Source organism: Chelonia mydas, chromosome 15 (assembly GCF_015237465.2).
Source record: "Chelonia mydas isolate rCheMyd1 chromosome 15, rCheMyd1.pri.v2, whole genome shotgun sequence".
Classification (NCBI taxonomy): Eukaryota; Metazoa; Chordata; order Testudines; family Cheloniidae; genus Chelonia; species Chelonia mydas.
Window position 1 is genome coordinate 19,811,544 of NC_057856.1, and position 20,570 is coordinate 19,832,113.

Here is a 20,570-nt window from a genome sequence, read left to right on the forward strand (position 1 = left end):
TAAAAGAAAAGAACTTCGTTCTCACAAGCCCTTGAAAATCTCACTGGGAAAAATCCCTGGATGCATCCTCCTGAACTAATTACTCAACTCATCCTAGTCACAGGTATTGTATCTTCTGCCTACAGCATACAATACTGTGCACCAAATTCTGCCATCAGCCCCCTACTGGGAATGTAAACCAGAGCAGAATTTGAACCACTGCCTTATCTCGGACAAAGGTGGGTAGCTTGCATGACACTGATGTCTAATCGATCTAGCGAGTGTTAAAACACTCTTCAGGTCTCCGCATGCCCGTGGCAATAGCTACCAGAGAAAAGGCATGCTGCAGCAGGCAGGCATGCTCGGGGCCTGTGCTCTGCTTGTGGTCACTCTAAGGAGCAGGTATACCAAACTCAGTCTGAGCTACATTTGCTCTCACCTGCCCCCCAGTGTGCCTGTGTCCGGTGGGCTTAAAGTCTTTTTTTTTTTTTTTTTAAAGTCTAAAGGGAGTTTTACTATTGACTTTAATGGATGCAGGATAGAGCCAGCGGTCTCTGCTGCTGCAGTGGGGACCCTCGGAAGGTTTGCCTGGATGTTGCTCCTCAAAGGCACTGCAGAGCTCAGCTGCCACAATGCTAATTAATCATGCTGACATCGCTGGTTTTTCCTTCATGCTTTGGCGGGGGGGGGGGGGGGGGCTGAGCAGATCTGAAGTTAATAGTTCACTTGCTGCCTGTACTGGCACCACGGTCCCTACTGCTGGGGCTGCAAATCAGAAGGTTTGCCCTCTCCGGGCTGCAGAGTGAAGAGTACCAAAACAGCAGATAGGTACTGCTAAAGTAACTCAAATTTAAAAATAAAACACAACTTACCTTAGCACACTGGAAATCTTCCGTTCCCTGCTCCTTTCAGCGATGAGAGTCAGGGTCCTCTGTCTCAGTCCATTGGGCCCAGTCCAAAAACTAATGGCACAAAATTTCCCACTGCTAATACCATTAACCTGAGATATGGAAAAGAGACAGAAGAGGATTGTCTAAGGCACTGTTCTGAGAATCCATATGTTCTTGTACTGATCCATTCATATTTTGCTGTGTAAGCTCTTATAGCTCATCAGAGCAGTCTTGAAAGCGAGCCCGCATGCCGTTCTCAATATTTACCTTAATAGTTACTTTGCCTAGCGGTCCCTTCTGTTGGTCTTAGCTTTACACTAGACATTGGTACTTTCTGCTCTATTTGCCTTATCTCTGGGTTTCTTGTTGCCTCCCAAGATACCCTCAGAGAAGGCCTGGAGTTCCCCAGCTCAGGCTCCCTCTCACTGCTTTGCATTCACTTACTCTCCAATTTCCAGACTTGAACTGACCCTCACACCGGCTCCCTCTAGTAGAAGTGGTCACCATGCTTAAAAGGTTGCCGTATTTTAGAGACCAAGCATCTGCCATATCCTCATTCATTGCCCACCTACTACTGTTGCAATGCCTTCAACTGCATTATTTATATTACTGTAGCACGTGGGAGCCCCAGTCCTGGGCCGGGACCCCACTGTGCCTGTACAAACATAGAATGAAAAGACAGTCCCTGCCCCCAAAGAACTTACAGTTTCTGTACAGGACAAGAGACAACAGCTGGATACAGACAGCCAGGGGAGCTCAAGGAGACAATCGTGGTCAGCATGAAAGGTAGTCGTCGCAGCACGTTAGCTGTGTAACCATGACCAACATTAGTTATTTTAAGCTGCCAGGATCAGTTCTCAGGAGCAAGAGCATCGCTGGTGAACTGCTGGATTGAGTTTAAAAAATTTAGAGGTAATTCGAGATTTTTGATGTTACCTCAGTGGTTTGAGCATTGGCCGGCTAAACCCAGGGTTGTGAGTTCAATCCTTGAGGGGGCCCATTTAGGGATCTGGGGCAAAAATTGGGGATTGGTCCTGCTTTGAGCGGGGGTTGGACTAAATGACCTGCTGAGGTCTCTTCCAACCCTGAGATTCTATGATTCTATTCTATGATTAATAGTGGGTGCCTATTTGGATTGCTTTCCCCCCACTAGCCCAGGACTCATCTAATTTGGGGATATCACCCAAAATATCAGATACAACGTTTTGGCAGAAACAGACACACGTCTCACAATCAGTGGGTCCAGAAGCTGGATACTATGGCAATTGTGTAATGAGTCTTTAATGCCAGCCTGAGTCGAATCTAAAACAAGGACGGGAACCAGCAGGTGGTGCTCTTTTACAACAGAAGAGATCAGACTGTGACTTAAAAAAAAGAGACAAAGTGGGTGAGGTAATATCTTTTAGTGGACCGACTTGTCTTGGTGGAAGGTGCAGTACAAGCTTTCCAGCTTCACCAAGCTCTTCTTCTGATCTGGGAAGGAAACAGAAGTTGGTCCAATAAAAGATGTTACTTCATCTGCCTTGTTTCTCACATAGCCTGGGACCAACACAGCGACACCACCACTTTCAAAAAAGATGTGGGTATGGTTGTCTGTCTGTCTGTCTGTCTGTCACTCTTTAGATGGCTCTGGATGCATCACGTCCTTTGAAAATTATTTGCAGTCACCTGCCTCTTGATGCAGTCTGGTGCAACTCAAGAGCTCAGCTATTGAACTGCAGGAGTAACTTTGAGCCAGACGGGCTTTAGAGCATTGCCCGGAGAGAGGGAGTGAGTAAACCCACCAGAGGCAGCAGAGAAATCCCATGGCTCCTACCTGTTACTGTTTGAAGTTCTCAGATCCGGGGGAGCGGCTAGACGGACAATGGAAAGCCCCTTCACTGCAGTGTTGAGGGGATGAAACCAAGACAGGGAAGCTTTGGTTACTGCCTGGAGAGGAAAGGAGGCAGCTCATGACTTCACTGAGGAAAATCCATTCCCGCTGCTGGAAGGCCTCATGGCAGTGGTTCTGCTACACAGAGGGTGAGAGGATTTGGTAGCCGGGCAGGGGGATGAGCACCCCCGTTGCATCAGAAAGTCCAATTGCACAGGAACCACCATGCAGTAGGGTTTGGGGAAGCAGAGCCTATTGGTCTCCCACTCTACAGTCCCCCTGGCCCCTCCTGCCGGAAGCAGCAGGGGCACAAACCTACAATACCCTTAAAGCTGGAGCAGAGGCTACAGAACGGCACAAGGGGCCAAGAATAGGAGCTCTTGCCATGGTGGCCTTAGAGAATCTCCACAGCGGGCATCAAAACTCAGCCCCATGTTCACTGTGTCCTGAACTCACTGTTTTGAGCCCTGCTCCACTTCAGAATGGATGCAAAAACAACACATTCCCATCACCTCCTTGCCGATCTGTTCCTACTGTATGGAGGGCCCAGCCAAACAGCCCTGCCACCTCTGCCAGACAGGTCTCAGCAACCCATGCCATGTTACGGGCCTTAATTTTAATTAGATAATAGAAGGCTGAAATCTTACTAACCACTTATGCATCAGACAGCGTGACCTGAAGAGCAGTGGAAGGGAACAAATTGTTTGCTTCTGCAATTTGCTCAAATCTTTTATTTGGCCGGTGAAATATTATTTATTTGATTTTTAAAGCCTGTATAAAGGTTTGTTGTGAATTCCCCTCCGAACCCCAACCTCTCTTCAGACTCACGCAATTCAAGGAGTGGACTCTGGCTTCTCTGCCTTAGCATCAGCCCCTTCAGTTTGTCCATTTGGAGTTTTTGAGAGGACAGCATTTTTAACATTTAAAATGCATTTTAATGCGAGATCAAGGGGATTACTCCGACTCCCCTAGTCCTGGAGTAAGGAGAGGCTGTGGAAATTTACCACTTTACCCACACTTTAACCATAACCACTTTACATTTTGAAATTAATGACTTTTGCTAGGTGAGTTCTTCCTTGTGTATTATTGCAATTCTAACTAAAAAAATTGTTTTGCCAGTGCAATATCTATACAGGGATAGTTAACAACTTGGTATATCAAGATCATAGATCACATCAGAGACTTATACCAAATCCAGGGATAATTACCTTTCTTTACTTTCTTGCTCTAATTGCATGACCTTTAACAGCTAATTGTCCGGGAGAAATTGAAAGATCAAACATCCACAGTGCCCCAATTCATACTTAATACAGAAGCCAGATTTTTTTTTTTAAATGTCAGAGGAAACAGACTCTGATTCAGCAAATAACAAACATGGGCCTAACTTTAAGTCGCATAGACTTCAAATGGGAAAAAAAAAAAAACACTTAAGAAATGTACTAAATAGAGATGGATTTAGGCATGTGCTTAAGAACTCTGCTGAATTGGGGCCCAGCTGGGGACGTAGGGAGAGATTTTATATACTCTTGTCAAAGGGTCTGGCTACATTGCAAAGAAAAACCCCTCAGCACTGAGTCTCAGAGCCCAGGTCAATTGTCTCAGACTTGTAGGGCTTGGGCTGCGGGGCTAAAAATAGCAGTGTAGATGTTTGGGCTTGGACTGGAGGCCCAGGTTCTGAAACCCAGCAAGTGGGGAAGGTCTCAGAGCCCGGGGTCCAGCCCAAGTGGGAATGGTTACACTGCTATTTTTAGCCCTGCAAGCCTGAGTTAATTGACCAGCACTCTGAGATTCAGTGCCTTGGGTTTTTCTTTGCAGAGTAGATAAACCCAAAGTGTTTAGCTTTTTCTTGATTTCATGTTATCAGAGAGAAAGTCTGCGTCATGGGGAAAGGTAGCACAGTCTGGCAGTGGGAAGTACAGCTCTCTTATCTAATCGGGTTAGACATTAGCTGTGGGAGTTTGCCTGCATGTAGGGGTGCACCAGTTTAACATACAGCGTGATTCTAAACCGATGCAAAAAGCTAAAGTTGACATTCTTATTTGGGTTTAAATCAGGCTTATTGAGGTTTAGCTGAAGTTAATTAAGAACAGGTTTAAGCTAACCTGAAATTGTATATTGCAGTGCATAACATCAAGTACCAGAAGTTCCCTTCCACAAGAAATTCCTATATTTAAAAAAGAATAGGTCCAATTTGGAATAGAAATGCAAACTTTTCTACAAACTGAAAATTTGGGGAAAAAATTGTTAACAGTATCACTTAATTTCACTTACAAAATCATTACAGTGTTGTTTTGATTAATTTCATTTTTCCATATTAAAATGTTAACTATATCTACAAAATATTAAATACATAAAAATATTTAAATTAATTGGCGTAGACTATAAAAGTAGAAATGAATCAAATCAACACTGTTGAAACAAAATATTTTGAAAAAAGAAAAGGAGGACTTGTGGCACCTTAGAGACTAACCAATTTATTTGAGCATAAGCTTTCGTGAGCTACAGCTCACTTCACTCAAATAAATTGGTTAGTCTCTCAGGTGCCACAATCACTCCTTTTCTTTTTGCGAGTACAGACTAACACGGCTGCTACTCAAAAACATTTTGACTTCCCCCCATCAAAAAAATTGTCACGATCAACACATTCATTTTGACACAATTGCGTTTTTCAATGAAAAATTGTTGCCAAATTTTCCAGCCAGCTCTACCCAGCACAACGGGTCCCAGTTCTCTACGCGCTACTGTAATACAAACAGGCACAAAATTCTGCTGGTTCGAAAAAAAATAATTATGTTAAAAATATAGGGAGATCCCTGCAGTCAAAATATTGCTGATGGGCATTTCTGGTGCAGTCATCCAATCCTCCTTTCTAGGAGCACAGTGGAGAGGCTGTACATCTGACAAACCCATTTTTGCACAAAACTACATGGTTTCCACCTGCAAACGCCCATTTGCGTTGCACAGGTTCGGGGCGTTTCCGGTTTAATAGCCACCTGCACCTTCTTACACCTTCCTTTGATACTTTGGCCTTCTACGATTAGTGGAATTTAAACCCTGTCCTTTCCTTTTGGACGGCGCGATAGTGATGGCAGATCGGGTCTGAAGCAATGGCTCCATATTTGTACTTCCAGCCAGTATAATCAGTCTAACCTGTACATGTGCCAATATGTGGGAGGTGGGCCTGAACACCCTGAAACTCAGAGGAACTGCTCACCCAGAGCTGAATGTGTGGTGTGGGCCCATCTCTGATACGCACAGTGAAGCCTTCACTCTGAAACACGCATCCTTGTCAAACCTAACAGCCCAGCACCATAGCGAATTAGCCTGACTTGAGGACGAAACATACTGTCTTCAACTGCAACGCCCAGACAGCTGATCCAGCACAGCCTGCTCCTACTACCCTCAACGCCACTTTCTCCTATCCTGTGCCTGACTGTTAATGGCGCAGAATCACACATTCAGTAGCTGAGTGCTGCTGGTTACACAAGGACTCAACACATGCTAGTTAAGCAGGAAGAAATACAGCGTTCTGGGGCACATCCTGCTGAGAAAGATATGCCCCATGCTGGCTTTGCAGCAAAGGCATGGCTGGAGTGATGCCCCAAAGAGGAGATGCCCATAAGGAGGAGACCAGATCCAAGAAGAGATAAGTATGAGCCCTGCTCAGCAGCTGTATGTGGGCTAGACAGTAAGGGAGCTCCTGCCACCTTTGAGAGAAAAATGCCAAATGGTTACATAGATTAACAACAGTTCTGCTTTGTTCCTCCCTGCTTTTAATGGCTGACCCCTGTTTAATGGTTTCAAGCTCTGCATGGAAGGCTAGGGGTAGGTTGTAAACTTGTGGCACATGCCTCTCTGTGGGACTTTCAAGTTTCGTGTCTTCTTTCATTCACTTGGATGTGTTAAAGCTTTAAGAGACCATTTCAAGTTGAGTGCTCCCTCTAGGTGACATATTTGATCTACAAAGCCAGCCTGTCCAGTCTCACCTGGAAACTAGGCACAGCTGATTAAAGATCCACAGTAACTACATATGAAATGTTGCAGGTGTGGCCATTTAATTTTTAATAGTAATACATATGACACCAAGCAAATATTTTAATATACTTGTAACTCCATGCTTACAAAAACAGTATTAATAGCAGCAAGTACTCAAGTCAGAAACGTTAGTGTTAAGGCTGTACACTTAACCTTAACTCTACCCCTTTGCACTAAAATATGACTCCTATCATAAGAGAAAAATCAGTCAATAAAGGCTGGTGTGTGTGTGTGTTTTATAGACTATGACAGTGGAAGTTTCAATATTTCAAGTCTTCAGCCTTGGCTTGGTTTTTTTAATCTTGAGAAAGTTATTATGGAAGGAATGGTGGAGGATCACATAGCTGGGGCTGAGCAGCGAGAAGATGGATGGATGGTGTGGGGCAGATCATTGGAAGGTCAGCTGCTGAGAGCTCCAAGATAGGGATGGATGCGGAAAGCTTCTGAAACGTCTGCAATGACGTCACTGATATTCAGACATGAGTAAATGGATTTACTTTACTTTTTTAATGAGGGCTACAAAACAAGCCATGTGTGAATAAAACGAGTTCAGTGGTATTAAAGTGATGGATATTTAGAGCTAAAAGGCCTTAAGAGTCAGATGTTCATAACCACACTAGTTTAGCATCAATATAAAAAAAATGGAATGAGAAAGTTTCACCTTCCTAATGACCAAGTGTTACGAACTTTAAGACTCCTGACTGACCCAGTTTTTCTTCCAACTGGAGCTACTGTAACTCCAGGGGATCTTGATAATAGCTTTCCATGCTTTACAATTAGTGACACTCACCCAAGATCCCTTAATTAAGCCTCCCAGCACCCCATTTTACAGATGGAGAAAGTGAGTCCCACAGAGATGAAGTGACTGGCCCCAGGGCACAGACAGATCCTGGAGCAAAACTACTATTTGAAACTCCCAGAAGGGCCTGGATCTCAGGCCAGCATTCAGCCCACACCCAACGTTCAGTCCCATATTCATCCCTGCTGTAACCCCACTGAAGCAAGTGATGAATTTAGCACCGCAAATCCACCAGCTGGGCTCTGAGCTACTAGAGGTTGCAGGGCTTCACTGTGACAGCCTAGTTTCTAATATTTGCTGGATCATGTGAGGAACAGTAGCCGTAACTATTTGTACTGTGGTAGAACCCAAAGCCCATAGTCAGGACTGGGGGACGGTTGTGCTAGGCGCAGTAAGGAGACAGCGACAATCCCTGCTCTGACGTGCGTACACTAACCCGAGAGATTTCAGTCCAGCCCCCTGAGGGAGACTGCCTCACAAAACTACCGTACGTTTTGCCCTCCTGCTACACACGCCATGCCCAGCTGGAGAATGACAGAAGCTAACTTCCAGGGCTGTCAAGCCAGCACCTATCGTCTGCACTCCATTGATGACAGTATATTTAAGGCACACAGAGTCCATTAATCTAAGCAGTGGGGTTTGTCTGAATGGTGTTAATTCTCTGCCCGCAAAAATCCACTTTAGCATATTACCCATTCTGCTGCACAATCTCCTGCAACTCCCACCAAAAAATCCATCAGTGGTTCAAAGTTCTTCAGCTCCTAAGTCTGATCAGTTCCAAGAGCACCAATCAATCAGCACAGACAAACGGTACGCTTCTAAGGTCAGCTCGCTATAAAACTAGCCACAAAGCACGGTTGAAGGGGAAGGTGGAGGACTATCACTTTTCTGATGGCAGTTTGAAGTAGGTGCTGTGTGGTTAAAATGGGCTTTCGTTAACTCCCCATTTTAAAAAATGGAGCTTAAAAAAAAGAAGGGATTTGTGCACGTAGCTAAAGTTGGAACACTTGAGCTTTGTAGCCTCTGGATTTTCAAACACCCACCTCTTGAGCATTTCCTTGCTGGCACCATCCTCCCTTTGAACTTTGACAGCGGACTGAACAGGATTTTACTGACGTGTTTACCAGCTAAGAAATATAAAATGGGAACGAAGCCAAACTTGCTGGAGAAATTTCTTGGCTTATGTTTTTAGACTAAAAAAGCAACAGCTCTAAAATCGCTCATGATTGTCTGAGAGGCTGTGCAATTTACATTAGTGCCACCAAAATCCACGGGCCCCTCAAGTGCAGAAACAGAAGAGAGCACTGGTTTCCCTTGTGTTAATTCCTTCCCCTGAGGTTTGCTGCCTACGCACAGAGTCCCATGGACTCAGCAGAAAGTTGTCAACCTACTGTGTAAAGCGCTGTTTATGTGGTTCTTCTCTGAACTTCGCTTGGCTAGAAGTTTTCCCCCACAGTCCTTTAACTCCCCAAAGGGCAGCCCCAAAAGAAAAGCCCCGCCCCAGCCCTTGGTACTTTCCAGCATGCAAAGACTCTGCTACATACGGTGACAACTCCTCTAATTCTTGCCCTGACCATATCACAGGGAGTTGATGCACATCTCAGCCATCCCACAGAGCAAGGTTTTATATCCACTCAAAATAAATACATGGCTTCCGAGCGTGCCTCAGGAGCTACACGCTAGGCGGCGACGTATTGAGCTGCTAAGCCAGCTGTCATTTCAATGTCTCCAGGAGCTTTGTTTTGGCTGGAATGGGGAGGCTGACCATGCACACTTACAAAATGCTTGTCAAAACCTGTGCCAAGAGGACTTTTTCCCATCGCTTCAAACTACACCAGGGGTTCTCAAACTTCATTGCGCCGTGACCCTCTTCTGACAACAAAAATTAATACAAAAGTCCAGGAGTGGAGACCGAAGTCCTGCCACCCGGGTGGGGATGGGGGGGGCAAAGCCAAAGGGCTTCAGCCCCAGGCAGGGGGCCTGCAACCTGAGCCCTGCCACCCAGGGCAGAAGCCCTTGGACTTCGGCCCTGGGCAGCGGGGCTCGGGCTTCGGTCCTGGAGGCCCAGCAAGTCTAACGCCAGCCCTGGCGACCCCATTAAAACGGGGTCACGACCGACAGTTTGAGAACCACTGAACTATGCGGCCTCAAGACCAGCCTGTGCACTGGGCAATTCTGCTGAGAAAAGCAAGTCCCGCCTCTCCTAGCGAACCAATCGGTATAAACAATAACTTACGCGAGACCAGCATTTCAAGGAAAAAAATGTTCTCAGCGAAAGCCAGTATGAATCAAATTCCCTTCGGTGGGAAAGACGGGGATGGGAGAGGGAAAGGACAGTATTCAGCAGGGCTGGCTGGAAAACAGTAATTGTGCTTCATGAAGAATTTCAAGGTTTGAAGTAGCCTCTTTGAATTTTTTAATGAAAAAACACCAGAGATCCAGACTAGCCAAGTGGTTAGGTCACTCACTGGGTATGTCGGAGAGACAGGTTCAAGTGCAGCTTTGCAGCAATGCTTTTCCATCACAGAATCTCTAAATCAGGCAGAGCGGGGACTTGAACCAGGGATTCCCGCATCCCAGGTACGTGCTCTAAGCATTTGGCTGTAGAATGAGAGAGGCGGGAATCAGACATTTGCACACTTGCTCCTATGCACACAGGCCCGTATGTTTCAGCTTTGATGAACCAGCATATTCTGGAATTACATTTCATCAGACTGTTCCCATCATTTCTATGTACTACAGCCCACACAAAGAACTAGGTTACAGAGTAAGGTTGCAAACATTCAAGAAATTAGGAAGTGCCAGAATTAAAGATGCCTATGCAACCTTCATTTGCCCCGATGGCATTTCCTAGCTTTGAGTGCTTAACTTTGCAATTTAATAAGGTTCTTTTAATAGAACGTTGTGTGTCATTTTCCAACTTTTTAAAAAAAGCAAACTGGAAAAAACTGAGAAATTCCTTGATGTGGCCTCCGAGTGACACCCACATGGGTCATCAGCAGGGGTGGAAGCTTTAGATCGACCACACAGAACTCTGTCACTGGAGCTAACCGAGTAACTGATAGCCGCAGGATGTTGTCATCCCCGATGAGGGCCGGCATGAGAAGCTAGGAAATGCCATCGGGGCAAATGAAGGTTGCTGACGGCAGAGGAATGGGGAGATTCAGGAATCTTGGATTGTGCTCTGGGGTCTGGATGGGAGTGTGCTCCAGCGGGCACAGACTTTTCTAACCCATTCCTTCCAAGTGTGACCCCTGCTATCCCATCCCCTCCAACCTGTCTTCTCTCAGTTCCACACCCCTGGCTCCTCATCCCACTCCAATTCTCAAGTAGCTAATCCCAATCTCTACTCCTCAAGATTCTCATCCCAGTCCCCATCTCTTTACATGGCAAGGTCACCCCTCAGGACTCCCCCTCCCAATTTCCTCTCATTCTCCCCCGTTCCCAATCTCCTTGCCCAGCCAGTTCCAATCTCCCACACCCCAACTCCAGTTTCTCTCCCACCCACTCTGCCAGCCTCCAGTTTGCATCTCCTCCCACCAGACTCCTTGTCCCAATCTATTCCCCCTGCATTCAAATGAGGCATCCTCCTCCTCCATGGGTTCATTTAGAATACAGGAGAGACAGGCTCCTTGCTCTCAGTTCTGATGCTTGGCTTTGCAGCAGCTCAGAGCTCCAACTACAGGGAAGTTCTGCTCAGCCCCGGGCTGGAACAGGCCCCAGTATAGATGGAACCTTCCATGAATTTAGCTGCAAAGCTCTAGCAAGTCTCTACTGAGCATGTGCAAGCTGCAATTTTTCAAAAGTTTATAGCTTGGCCAAATGTGGGCAGATTTTCATGGGAAAGGCAAGAGGCACATCCCTGGCACAAAGGCTACCCCCTGCCAAATTTCAAGACCCTGCTCCAAAGGATGGGGGCACTAGAGCTTCTCAAAGGAAAGGTCGCCAGAGTTGGTTTTAATATTGGCAAGACAATGAATTTTTCTCGGAAACGGCGGAAACTTTTTGGCTGAAATTTCCTCTACCCCCCGCAAAACAACAACAAAACCCCCAGCCTAAGGCAGACACTTGGATTAGAAAAGCTGGTAGATCAAGGGAATTTGTTACCATATCAATAAAATAGAAGTTTTTTAAACTACCAAAAAACACATTTCTTACAAAAACGTTCAGAACGTAAAACACTACACACAACCCTAGTATTTGGGACATCACCTGATGTGCTTCTAACCTGCCCTCAGGTCTCTAAACCACGACATGTAATGTTAGCCTGACAGTGCAGCAAATCGCTCCAGCACCCCAATGCTGAAAATACTTAAGCATGGGGGGAAGCTTTAGTCCACCAGGACTACTCATATACATAAATTTAAGCCCAGGCTTAAGTGCTTGCAGGACTGGTGGGATCTAGTTATCTGCTTATCACAGGGATTCCTCAGCTGTAAACTGATACTGAGCTCCACTTTGAGTTCTACTGATGAGAAGCGTTCAACAACAGCGAGGTATCATTAGCGTTAATGCTACCAACTAAGTGACACTGGAGAATGGAGACGCAATCACGGACAATTTCAAATCAGTTTTATTTTCTTAAATCAGTGTTTTACAATTTAAAGCCAAAAAAAAGTCACACAAAACACAAATTAAAAAAAAAAGTTGACAATCAAGCATTACCTTATAAAGAAGATCATCATACACTTTCTCACAAACCTGAAGATACATGTTATTAGATTGAGGTTTCTTGAAATCTAGTTAAGACACTACGTACAAACGCTGCAACAAGTAACAAACCCATAACGATAGTGAATAGACTACACTAGCAACTTCAAATTTTCTTCTTTTTTGCATTCCTTATTGTCTACAAAGCAATAAATACTATTTTTACCCCAAAAAAAGTTGGTTTCACGCTACATGCATTTAGATAACAAATAAAGTCACCAAAGTGATGGCAAAAGAAATCATCTGTCTTCTTTGTTTTGTCTTTCTCTCGTTGTTTGTTTATGTTTTAAATCCAAGCACAGTGGCTAAGTTTCAAGTATTGAGAAAATATATATAATATGTACACACACACACACATATATATATTTATTTATATATTGGTTGAAGATCTGTAAACCACTTTTTTTTGGAGCAATATATATTTATATACGTTGAATGTGGACAAAAATTGATACATTCAAGTAATTAAGTACAGCTGGAAGGTTAGTGCTGAGCTTGCCATGTCCACGGATCGGTACTCCTGTGGCATAAACACAAATCCTGGGATGCAACTGACTAATACTTGGCAATAAGCTATTAAGTTTGGGGGGGTATCCATGGCATTCAGTGTGAAAAGCAGGTGTCTGCTGGGAAGTTTGTTCTGGGCTTGCTGTTTCCACGCTGCATCCAGGTTAACGTATTGCAACGTATTGTAGCATTGCCTATTGCAGGACCGGTGGCGGCCCTTTCCGAAGCGGTCTGCTTCTTGCTTAACATCTCCAACCGCAGGTTTGTTTTCATTTTAGGCATAGGCACACGGAGCCACAGCAACAGCAAGCTGTGAATGAACGAAGCAATGAAGGCCCGATACTGAAGCGACACATTATGTAATCAAACTCCCCTAGAGAGGGGCGGGGGTTTCTTTGCTTTTGTGTTCTGCCACCAGAAGCGTCCATCTTGCCACAGATGAAGCTGGTTCACACGTCAGAGTTGTTCCTTGCATAATATTTTGTCCAAAGAGCGTCATACAAAAACGTGCAAAAAATTACAGTGGCAGAGAGAGAGAGAGAAGTAATGAAGATTTAACCACCATGTGCAAAATGTTATTGGATCCCAAAAGCTAAGCCCCAGGTTCGCATTTTGCCCACGGAGGTTACTTTTTCCACTCAGCGCTAAGAAAATACTGCCATGACTCTGATAAATTAAAACACACACACACAGGCAGCCAGTTTCCCGCCCCACACACACACACACACACTCGCAGCATCCAAGCCTCAACAAGTCTTCACCGCCCACACCCACAGGCCTGGTCTGGCTACACAGTCTCTGAAAAAGAAATGCTGAAGGTAACTGAACACTAAAAGGGCTGGTTGGTTGGTTTTATAAAAATTAAGCAGCAAAACAATAAAAAACGCATTTTCGGTTGTAAATATGTAAGATCTCAATGTCTGTTCTTGAGCTCTTAAAAACCATGGAGCTTTGTACGGACGGTCCTTAAAAAGAACATTTAAATAAAAAAAACCTCTTGGTACTGCAGGATTTCAAGTCAGCTTTGCCTGGCACGGAGGGGAACAGCACATGGACCGGGGGCTGCCGTTTGCTGCACATGCACAAGATACAGTACAGTTAAATACATACAGTGACACACACTCGATATATCGATACATATTCGCCTTGAGGAATATGTATTAATATAGACACACAAACGTAGTGCAATAGAACAATGAGGAACAAAAGAACAGCATTCCCAGCAGCCGTGAAGTTCCGGGGTCACCGTGTGATGCAAAGGCAACTTGTCAAAGTTCCCATAGTGTGTAAAGTGCTTCTTTGATTCACAAAGTTAGTGTTTTTGGGGGGCAGTGGGGGGAAAGGGTTATCTAACCAACAGCTGAACGTAGGACAGCATGGGCGTGGATATGTACTGATGGGCCAAGCTGTGCAGTCAAGGGTTTAGGATACTGACCCCAATGGGGGAAAAACCATCGGGGCTTCTTGTAACGCTAGAGTTGTTTTTAAATATATATACACAACTTTCTTGTCCTTTGTTGCTCCCCGTCCAGGTAGGGACGTGACCTGCCTCCTCACGCTTGGTACAAGGGAGCCTCCTCAGTGGCAATGCTGTTCCAGCATTGCTCAGGAAGTCTTTCGGAAGGTTGCAGCTGTCTTCAGCAACGCTCCAGGAAAAGAGATCCAGCTTCCCCACGGTACTCCTCTCCCCCACACAGGAAGTGCTCCGTGGCATGACATATACAAGAAGGGCGAGAATGGAGATGGGGCAGGGGAAAGGAGCAGCTGCAGGTCAACAGCAAGTTCCTGAGTGCTTGGCTATCAGCGGGGACGGGGAAAGTATGCAACTGGCCTTGAATTCGACCCTTCTCAATTCACTGAACAGTCCACCTGAAAGTTCCTGCTAACGGTTTCAGCACATCCACTGCCAGCAATGGATGCAGCACTAAAATACTCCAGCTCTGAGCAGGAGGGCAAGGCAGCAGCCTTGTCCTTTGAAGTTGAAGTGGGAGGAAGGGAATTCTATCCTTTGCCCCCTCCACCAAGAGAGGGAAAAACCCTGCATCTCTCCTACGTCTTCCCCCAGTCTATACGGTGGGGAAGTGCTTGCAATCGCTGCTGTCATAGGTCCCCCAAAAGAGAATCCAAGTCCCTACTGCGGAAAACCTTCCTGACGACTACAAATAAGATCAAGCAGTTTGTCTTGCAGGTTTCCCACAGCCAGGCTCCTTCTCCACCACTGCAGCAGGTGATCGGAAACTGAAGGCGATTGGCTGGCGTGAGATTCGTGGCAAGCAGCACTTTTAAAATCACGCACAGATCCCCGATAACAGAGCCGACAACCGGCGTTCGATACACATCTTACCTGTCAGAGAGAAAGGACACAGGAAATCAGTCTCTTGCCCTCCAGCAATACTAAAGCTAACAAAATAAGCAGGAGACATACAGGATCAGCTCCTCAGCCGATGTTAATGGATGCAGCTCTGTTAAGTCAATGGAGTTACATCCATTTACACCAGCTGAGTACCTGACTCAAAACGTCCTCATGCATAGAGGAGCATGAGAAGTGGGAATCGTTAAGAGACGTCAGAGAACAGTACTTTGGACACTGTTCCTCATTGGGACTTCCAGTTCTCAGCAAGAAAGGGCCCTAATTCGCCTCTAAAATCAGTGGGGTTGTAGCTATTTAAACCAAGGAAGTGGTTTACGCCAGTTGTGAAGATGGCTCAAGATCTCAATAATATTTGCCAGTCTGGGACACAAAGAAATCAGGGTCTGATCAGATTCTTACGGAGGCAGGAAGTTCAAAGTTATGTGGGATTAATTCCTAAAGCTTCAGGCTCAAGATTCTGAATTCCTGATGTAAATAATTAATACCAGTAGGTGTGTGTAGCTGGGATGTACACTGGGATCTACAATACAGCCTGTCGCACTATAACAAGAGACACACAAGAGAGATTGTCTCATTCAGGAAGCTGTGAAATGAACTGGGTTAAAGACCGTATGCCGCGTTGTTATAGCTGTGTTGGTCCCAGGATTTGAGAGAGACAAGGTGGGTGAGGTAATATTTTTTATTGGACCTATTTTTGTTGGTGAGAGAGAGAGACAAGCTTTCTGGGACTACGTCTACCTCACAAATTACTTCGGTGTAACATACATTGCTCAGGGGTGCGAATAGTCCACTCCCCTGAGCAACGTAACTTACGCCATCCAAAGTCGACAGGGTTACGTCGGCGGGAGAGCACCTCCCGCCGACAGCTTTAGCGACCGCCTCTCCCATCGGTTGAGAGCGCCTTGGTCAGAAGCACGACAGCGGCGCAGCGGCATCGGTGCAGCTGTGCCTCTGTCACTGACGTAGCGTAGACAAAGCCTCAGTTAAAAAGCCAGTGACTAGATCTCCGCTGGGGAGAGGTGTCTTTCAGGTGGATTAGCCAGCGAGCTCTCTCTCTCAATAAGAGACACGCCTGAGACCGATGAGAAGCGTCTGCAATCGAAACGACACAGCATTCCTTAATAATCCAGTCAGTGCCTACCAGGCACTGTGAAAGCAGCAGTCCCGTCCCCCCGCCCCCGCCTTTATTAACACTTCAGATCAGCTGTTAAAGTTTGATCATTCCTGGTATTATTTAACTGACTTATTAATAAGTATTATACATACTGTATTATTTAACTGATTGCGGGCTGGAATTCTCTTCTTTCATAAGGTACCCAGCGTCACTGAACACCTAGGTGCGGATTAGGACAACGGCCCCGCCCCTGCTGAGGAACAGGTGCAATCTAACTGGCAATTTTTGTGCCTCCAGGGGAAGAGTGTAGTTGGTGGCTGTGTAATTCCCCCGCCGGGAAACCAGCCAGCTAGACAGCGATAATGGTTTTGCCATTGCAGTTACATCGCCAGATTTAGCTCAGCCAGAGTTGCATTTAACCCACTCTCCTGCTTTTTGACATGATGCTAATTAGACTTTCCCCGCTGCCCTAGTGTGCGCAGGCAGGTTCTGTACCTGAGCCTTGCTGACCAAGGGCAGAGAGCACGGGCTCTGGGTCCACGCTAGCTCAGTGCTCTCAGAATGACACCCAACACTCGTGACAGCACGGGGTCGGAGCAGCGGGACAGAGTGTCCGCTCGCAAGGACAGAGGACGGGTGCTAACTGGGAGGGATCTGTTTGTCTTGGGGTGGGAAAACTAAAAGAGGGCTGGTTTGTTCTCTGAAGGGTACAAAGAGACGGGGGGGAGGAGCCTCAGGAGGGGTCACAAGGAGGTAGGAGTTCAGGTTTCTGCATCGACTGCTGAGGAACAAAACCTGCCTGCCACGGTCTCAGCCATTTTGGGCTCTGTGGTTAACGGAGGGGAGGGAGGATTCGGTAAAGGTCGCAAGCTGACACAGGGTCTGTCTACACTGCAGCCGGAGGTCTGATCGCAGCATGGGTCATTACTGCTGCTTTTAGCGGCGCTAGCGTGATCAAAGCGAGCTTGGGTATAACCTACATGAGCTGCAATCACACCTCTGCCTGCAGGGGGGACGTACCCTTAGACGTGCATTCGGAAGAGCCGCCGCAGCCCTGATTGCGTCATGCAGTGCCCTTCCCGCAACAGCGACAGCCGCTTTGCTTTCCCGAGTGACCAGACTAACAGTCCCAGCTGGGAACCGAACCCACACCTTCACTTCTGCCAAACCCACTGCCCTGAGCCAGCTCCTTCACACAGCACAAGGCTGCGTTACAGCCCTAGCAATCTCTCTGCCGGAGCAGGTCCTTACGGCAGCGTCCTGCCGCTCTGTAAGCAGGAGGCAGGTAGCTGAGCACTGAAGGAGTTATTCCAAACAAAGACATTTTTGGTGCATCCATAAGAACTTGGCCCTGGTGGAAGGAACCCTGGAGACAGACCCTGGATCCACAGATGGAAAAATACTCGAGGCTCTAGTAAGAAACTCAGTGCCCAGCTGCTCACATTTCTTGATGTTCTCGATGTCCCCCTGCTCCGTTATGATGTTCAAGAGACCCTCCATCAGCAGCAGAGCCTTCTGGTACCTCTGTGCGCAGTCCTCCCTGTGATGGAACATCTCGTCCAGGGCTGCAGACTGCACCTGTGTGCAAACCCCGCCCAGTTATTTCATGCAGCAGGTACAGGGGCAGTACTGCCACAGAGGCTGCACCGTCAAGCCACGCTCAGCAGCACGCCCACCGAGAGCCGGGCGCCATTTAATAATTGTTTATTCACCCTAAAACGCCGTTTCGGTCAATCCAAAACCATCCACGAATTTGTGCAGAGTTTGCCAAATAGTTTCGAGGGGACTGAAAAATCGAAATGGCTCGATGGCATCGAAAGGAAACGTTTTGTTTCAACGTTACCAACACATTTCGGGCCGGAGCTACAAAACGGCCGGAAAAGGAGGAGGAGGAAATGGTGGGGACAGCACAGTCCACGGTGGCAATTCAGATCCACAATGAACAGTCACTGGGCCAGCGAAAGAAGAGTAAAAATGACTCTATAGTCCCGTGGTTACAGCACCCACCTAGGATGTGGGAGACCCACATTCAAGTTCCTGCTGCAAGAACTATTTCATGTTTTTTATAAAAAGTGGAACAGCTTCACCAGGAGAGAGAGAGATGCCTGCCTCAGAATACCCCATAGCCCAGTGGCTTGGATACTCCCCCTGGAATGGGGGAGATGCAAGTTCAGATCCCTTCTCCACATCAGGCAGAGAGGGGAATTGATCCTCGGTATTCCCACATCCCAGGCGAGTGTCCTCATCACTGGGCTAAAAGCAGGGCACCATCTCCACTCTGTGCCTAGTCCTCCTTTGCTTTTGTTAAAATGTCCCAGATCAAAAAGAAGAATTTCAAGTCAGGGTCAACCGAAATGTTTCAGTCAACTCAACTCTAAATGTTTTCTGACTTTTCAATTCGCTAAACATTTGTTTTTGGTTTACCCCAAAATGAAACATTTGTCAGATTTTTCTGAATTGCCAGCAACTGAAAAATCCATTATTCACCCAGCGCTACGTACGTCCCTTCCCAGCCCTCCAACGTGCAACGAGCGAGGCATGAAAACAACCTGCCCGCACCCTGTATGTGGGCTGTGACCAATCATGCTAAGCCACGATGCATGCTGGAGGACACTGCTCCTACAGGGCTGCGAGATCTTTACCATCTGCACGGCGTAGCTGAAAATGAGCTTCTCTGCTGTGATGCTGTTGATCCGATCCATGAGCTTCTGTTTATCCAAGAAGAATCTCTGGAGTCTCATGTTCAGAGAGTGGCAGGCTGACACGCTGGATTTATAAAGTTCGTTCAGCTTCTTCACAACTAGAGCAAAAGAAACAAAATGTTCGTCTCATCTTCCTGCTTTGCCTCTTTCACCTACTCCCCACGCTCCAGACCTTGGAGGAGTGTCTCAAAGGTGCTTTGTTTAAGGCAAAGCTTCAGCCGTTCAGTAGCATACAGACTGTGACATACCCGTCACTATCATGGGCTTTGACTTAGCCTTGTGCAGTAGCTTTAAGGCTTGGATATGGAGATACCCACAGATGCTTCTACTTCCCCTGCCACCAGATCTAGTTTTGTTTCTTTTAGCTGAAACAAGGTTTAGGCAATTCAGTGTGTGCACTTTGCCTCACACGCCACTGGGAACAGCAAACACTCCAGAAACGGAGCCTCTCTGATCCGATGGCTGGCGGCGTGATGCCAACTTGCCTCACCTATGGTAGCTGATGGAGCCTACAATGCCAAGAGTGGGCGAAGCAATGGAGCGGAGCAGGGACAGACCAATTATTTGCTGAGCAGCACTTTGCTGCCCTGCCAGGTGAACGTACGAGGACACCTGACCTCCCTTCCTGCAGGGCAGCTAGGATTTTAAGGCTCCAGGACTGCGTGATGGAGAAGAGCAAGAAGAATTTATGTAAACGTTACTGTACGTGGCCAGCAACAACAATCCAAAAGGGTGTTCAACAAAGCAAGAGACTGAGACACTTTTAATAGCTCGGATACACTACTGAACCAGGAGATTTTTCGAAGGCACACAGGTCTAACCTGCAGAGCTAATGGGACTTGGTGCCTTTGAAGGTCTCCCCCTAACGCATTCAACTTTACATGTTAAAAAGGGAGCGTTCATCACAGAGTACCGTCAGTGCCTTTCAAACTGCTCTCACTTCCTCATTTACTTTTGAGACCCTTGAATTCTAAGCAGTGCTTCATGGGGAGAGAAGGAAGAATGGAATAGCTTGCCTAATTCCCAATGCATTTTGGTGAAAGCGCAGCTGTAGATCTAGAGGCTACAATCCGCAAGGTACGCAACAAGCATCTGGGAAAAGAGGTTCAGACTTCTCTATAAATGCTCAGAACAATTTGTTATTCAGGCTACAAGGACAGCCGTAGTTTTGGCTGGCCACAGCTTCTGCAAACTCATTCCCGTTCTCCCTGAATATGCTCTACTTCAGAGTTCGGAGACTAGTCTCAGAAGCTCATCCTCGGTTCTTAGAGAGCCCGGTGGGTAAATTGAGTGGCACCAGCCAGTGTACAGTAACGTACAGCGGATTTGGGACTTGGAAAGTTTCAGCCTCTGCCACCTTCTCTTTCAATGGGGAAGTTAGAGTCAGTTACAGAAAACCCACGGAGTGGAGTAAAATTCCAGCCACCGGGATTTACTGGTGCAGTATTTCCTTTAGCCACTGCCTCATGCCTGAACAAAACACAGTGCAGCTAGAGTCACTGAGCGGGGAGAGCTGAGCGTTACGGCCTCTGCGGGCAAACTGCTCTGCAGAGGCTAACCTTTCAGCCACTGAACAGGAGAAGGTTTTCT

General features: G+C 46.6%; 1 protein-coding gene across 4 annotated transcripts in view; it reads right to left on the reverse strand.

Moving 5' to 3' along the window:
• Positions 1–12,131: 12,131 nt before the first annotated feature.
• The window catches only part of ULK1 (unc-51 like autophagy activating kinase 1), a 126,018-nt gene continuing 117,579 nt past the window's right edge, over positions 12,132–20,570 (reverse strand). For all 4 annotated transcript variants that reach the window (XM_043530038.1, XM_043530036.1, XM_043530037.1 and 1 more), the window contains 3 exons: positions 18,921–19,078; positions 17,721–17,856; positions 12,132–15,137 (listed from right to left, as the gene is read on the reverse strand). In XM_043530038.1, coding sequence (XP_043385973.1) covers positions 15,082–15,137; positions 17,721–17,856; positions 18,921–19,078 — 350 coding nt within the window. In that variant the 3' untranslated portion in view covers positions 12,132–15,081. The remainder of the gene's footprint in view (positions 15,138–17,720; positions 17,857–18,920; positions 19,079–20,570) is intronic.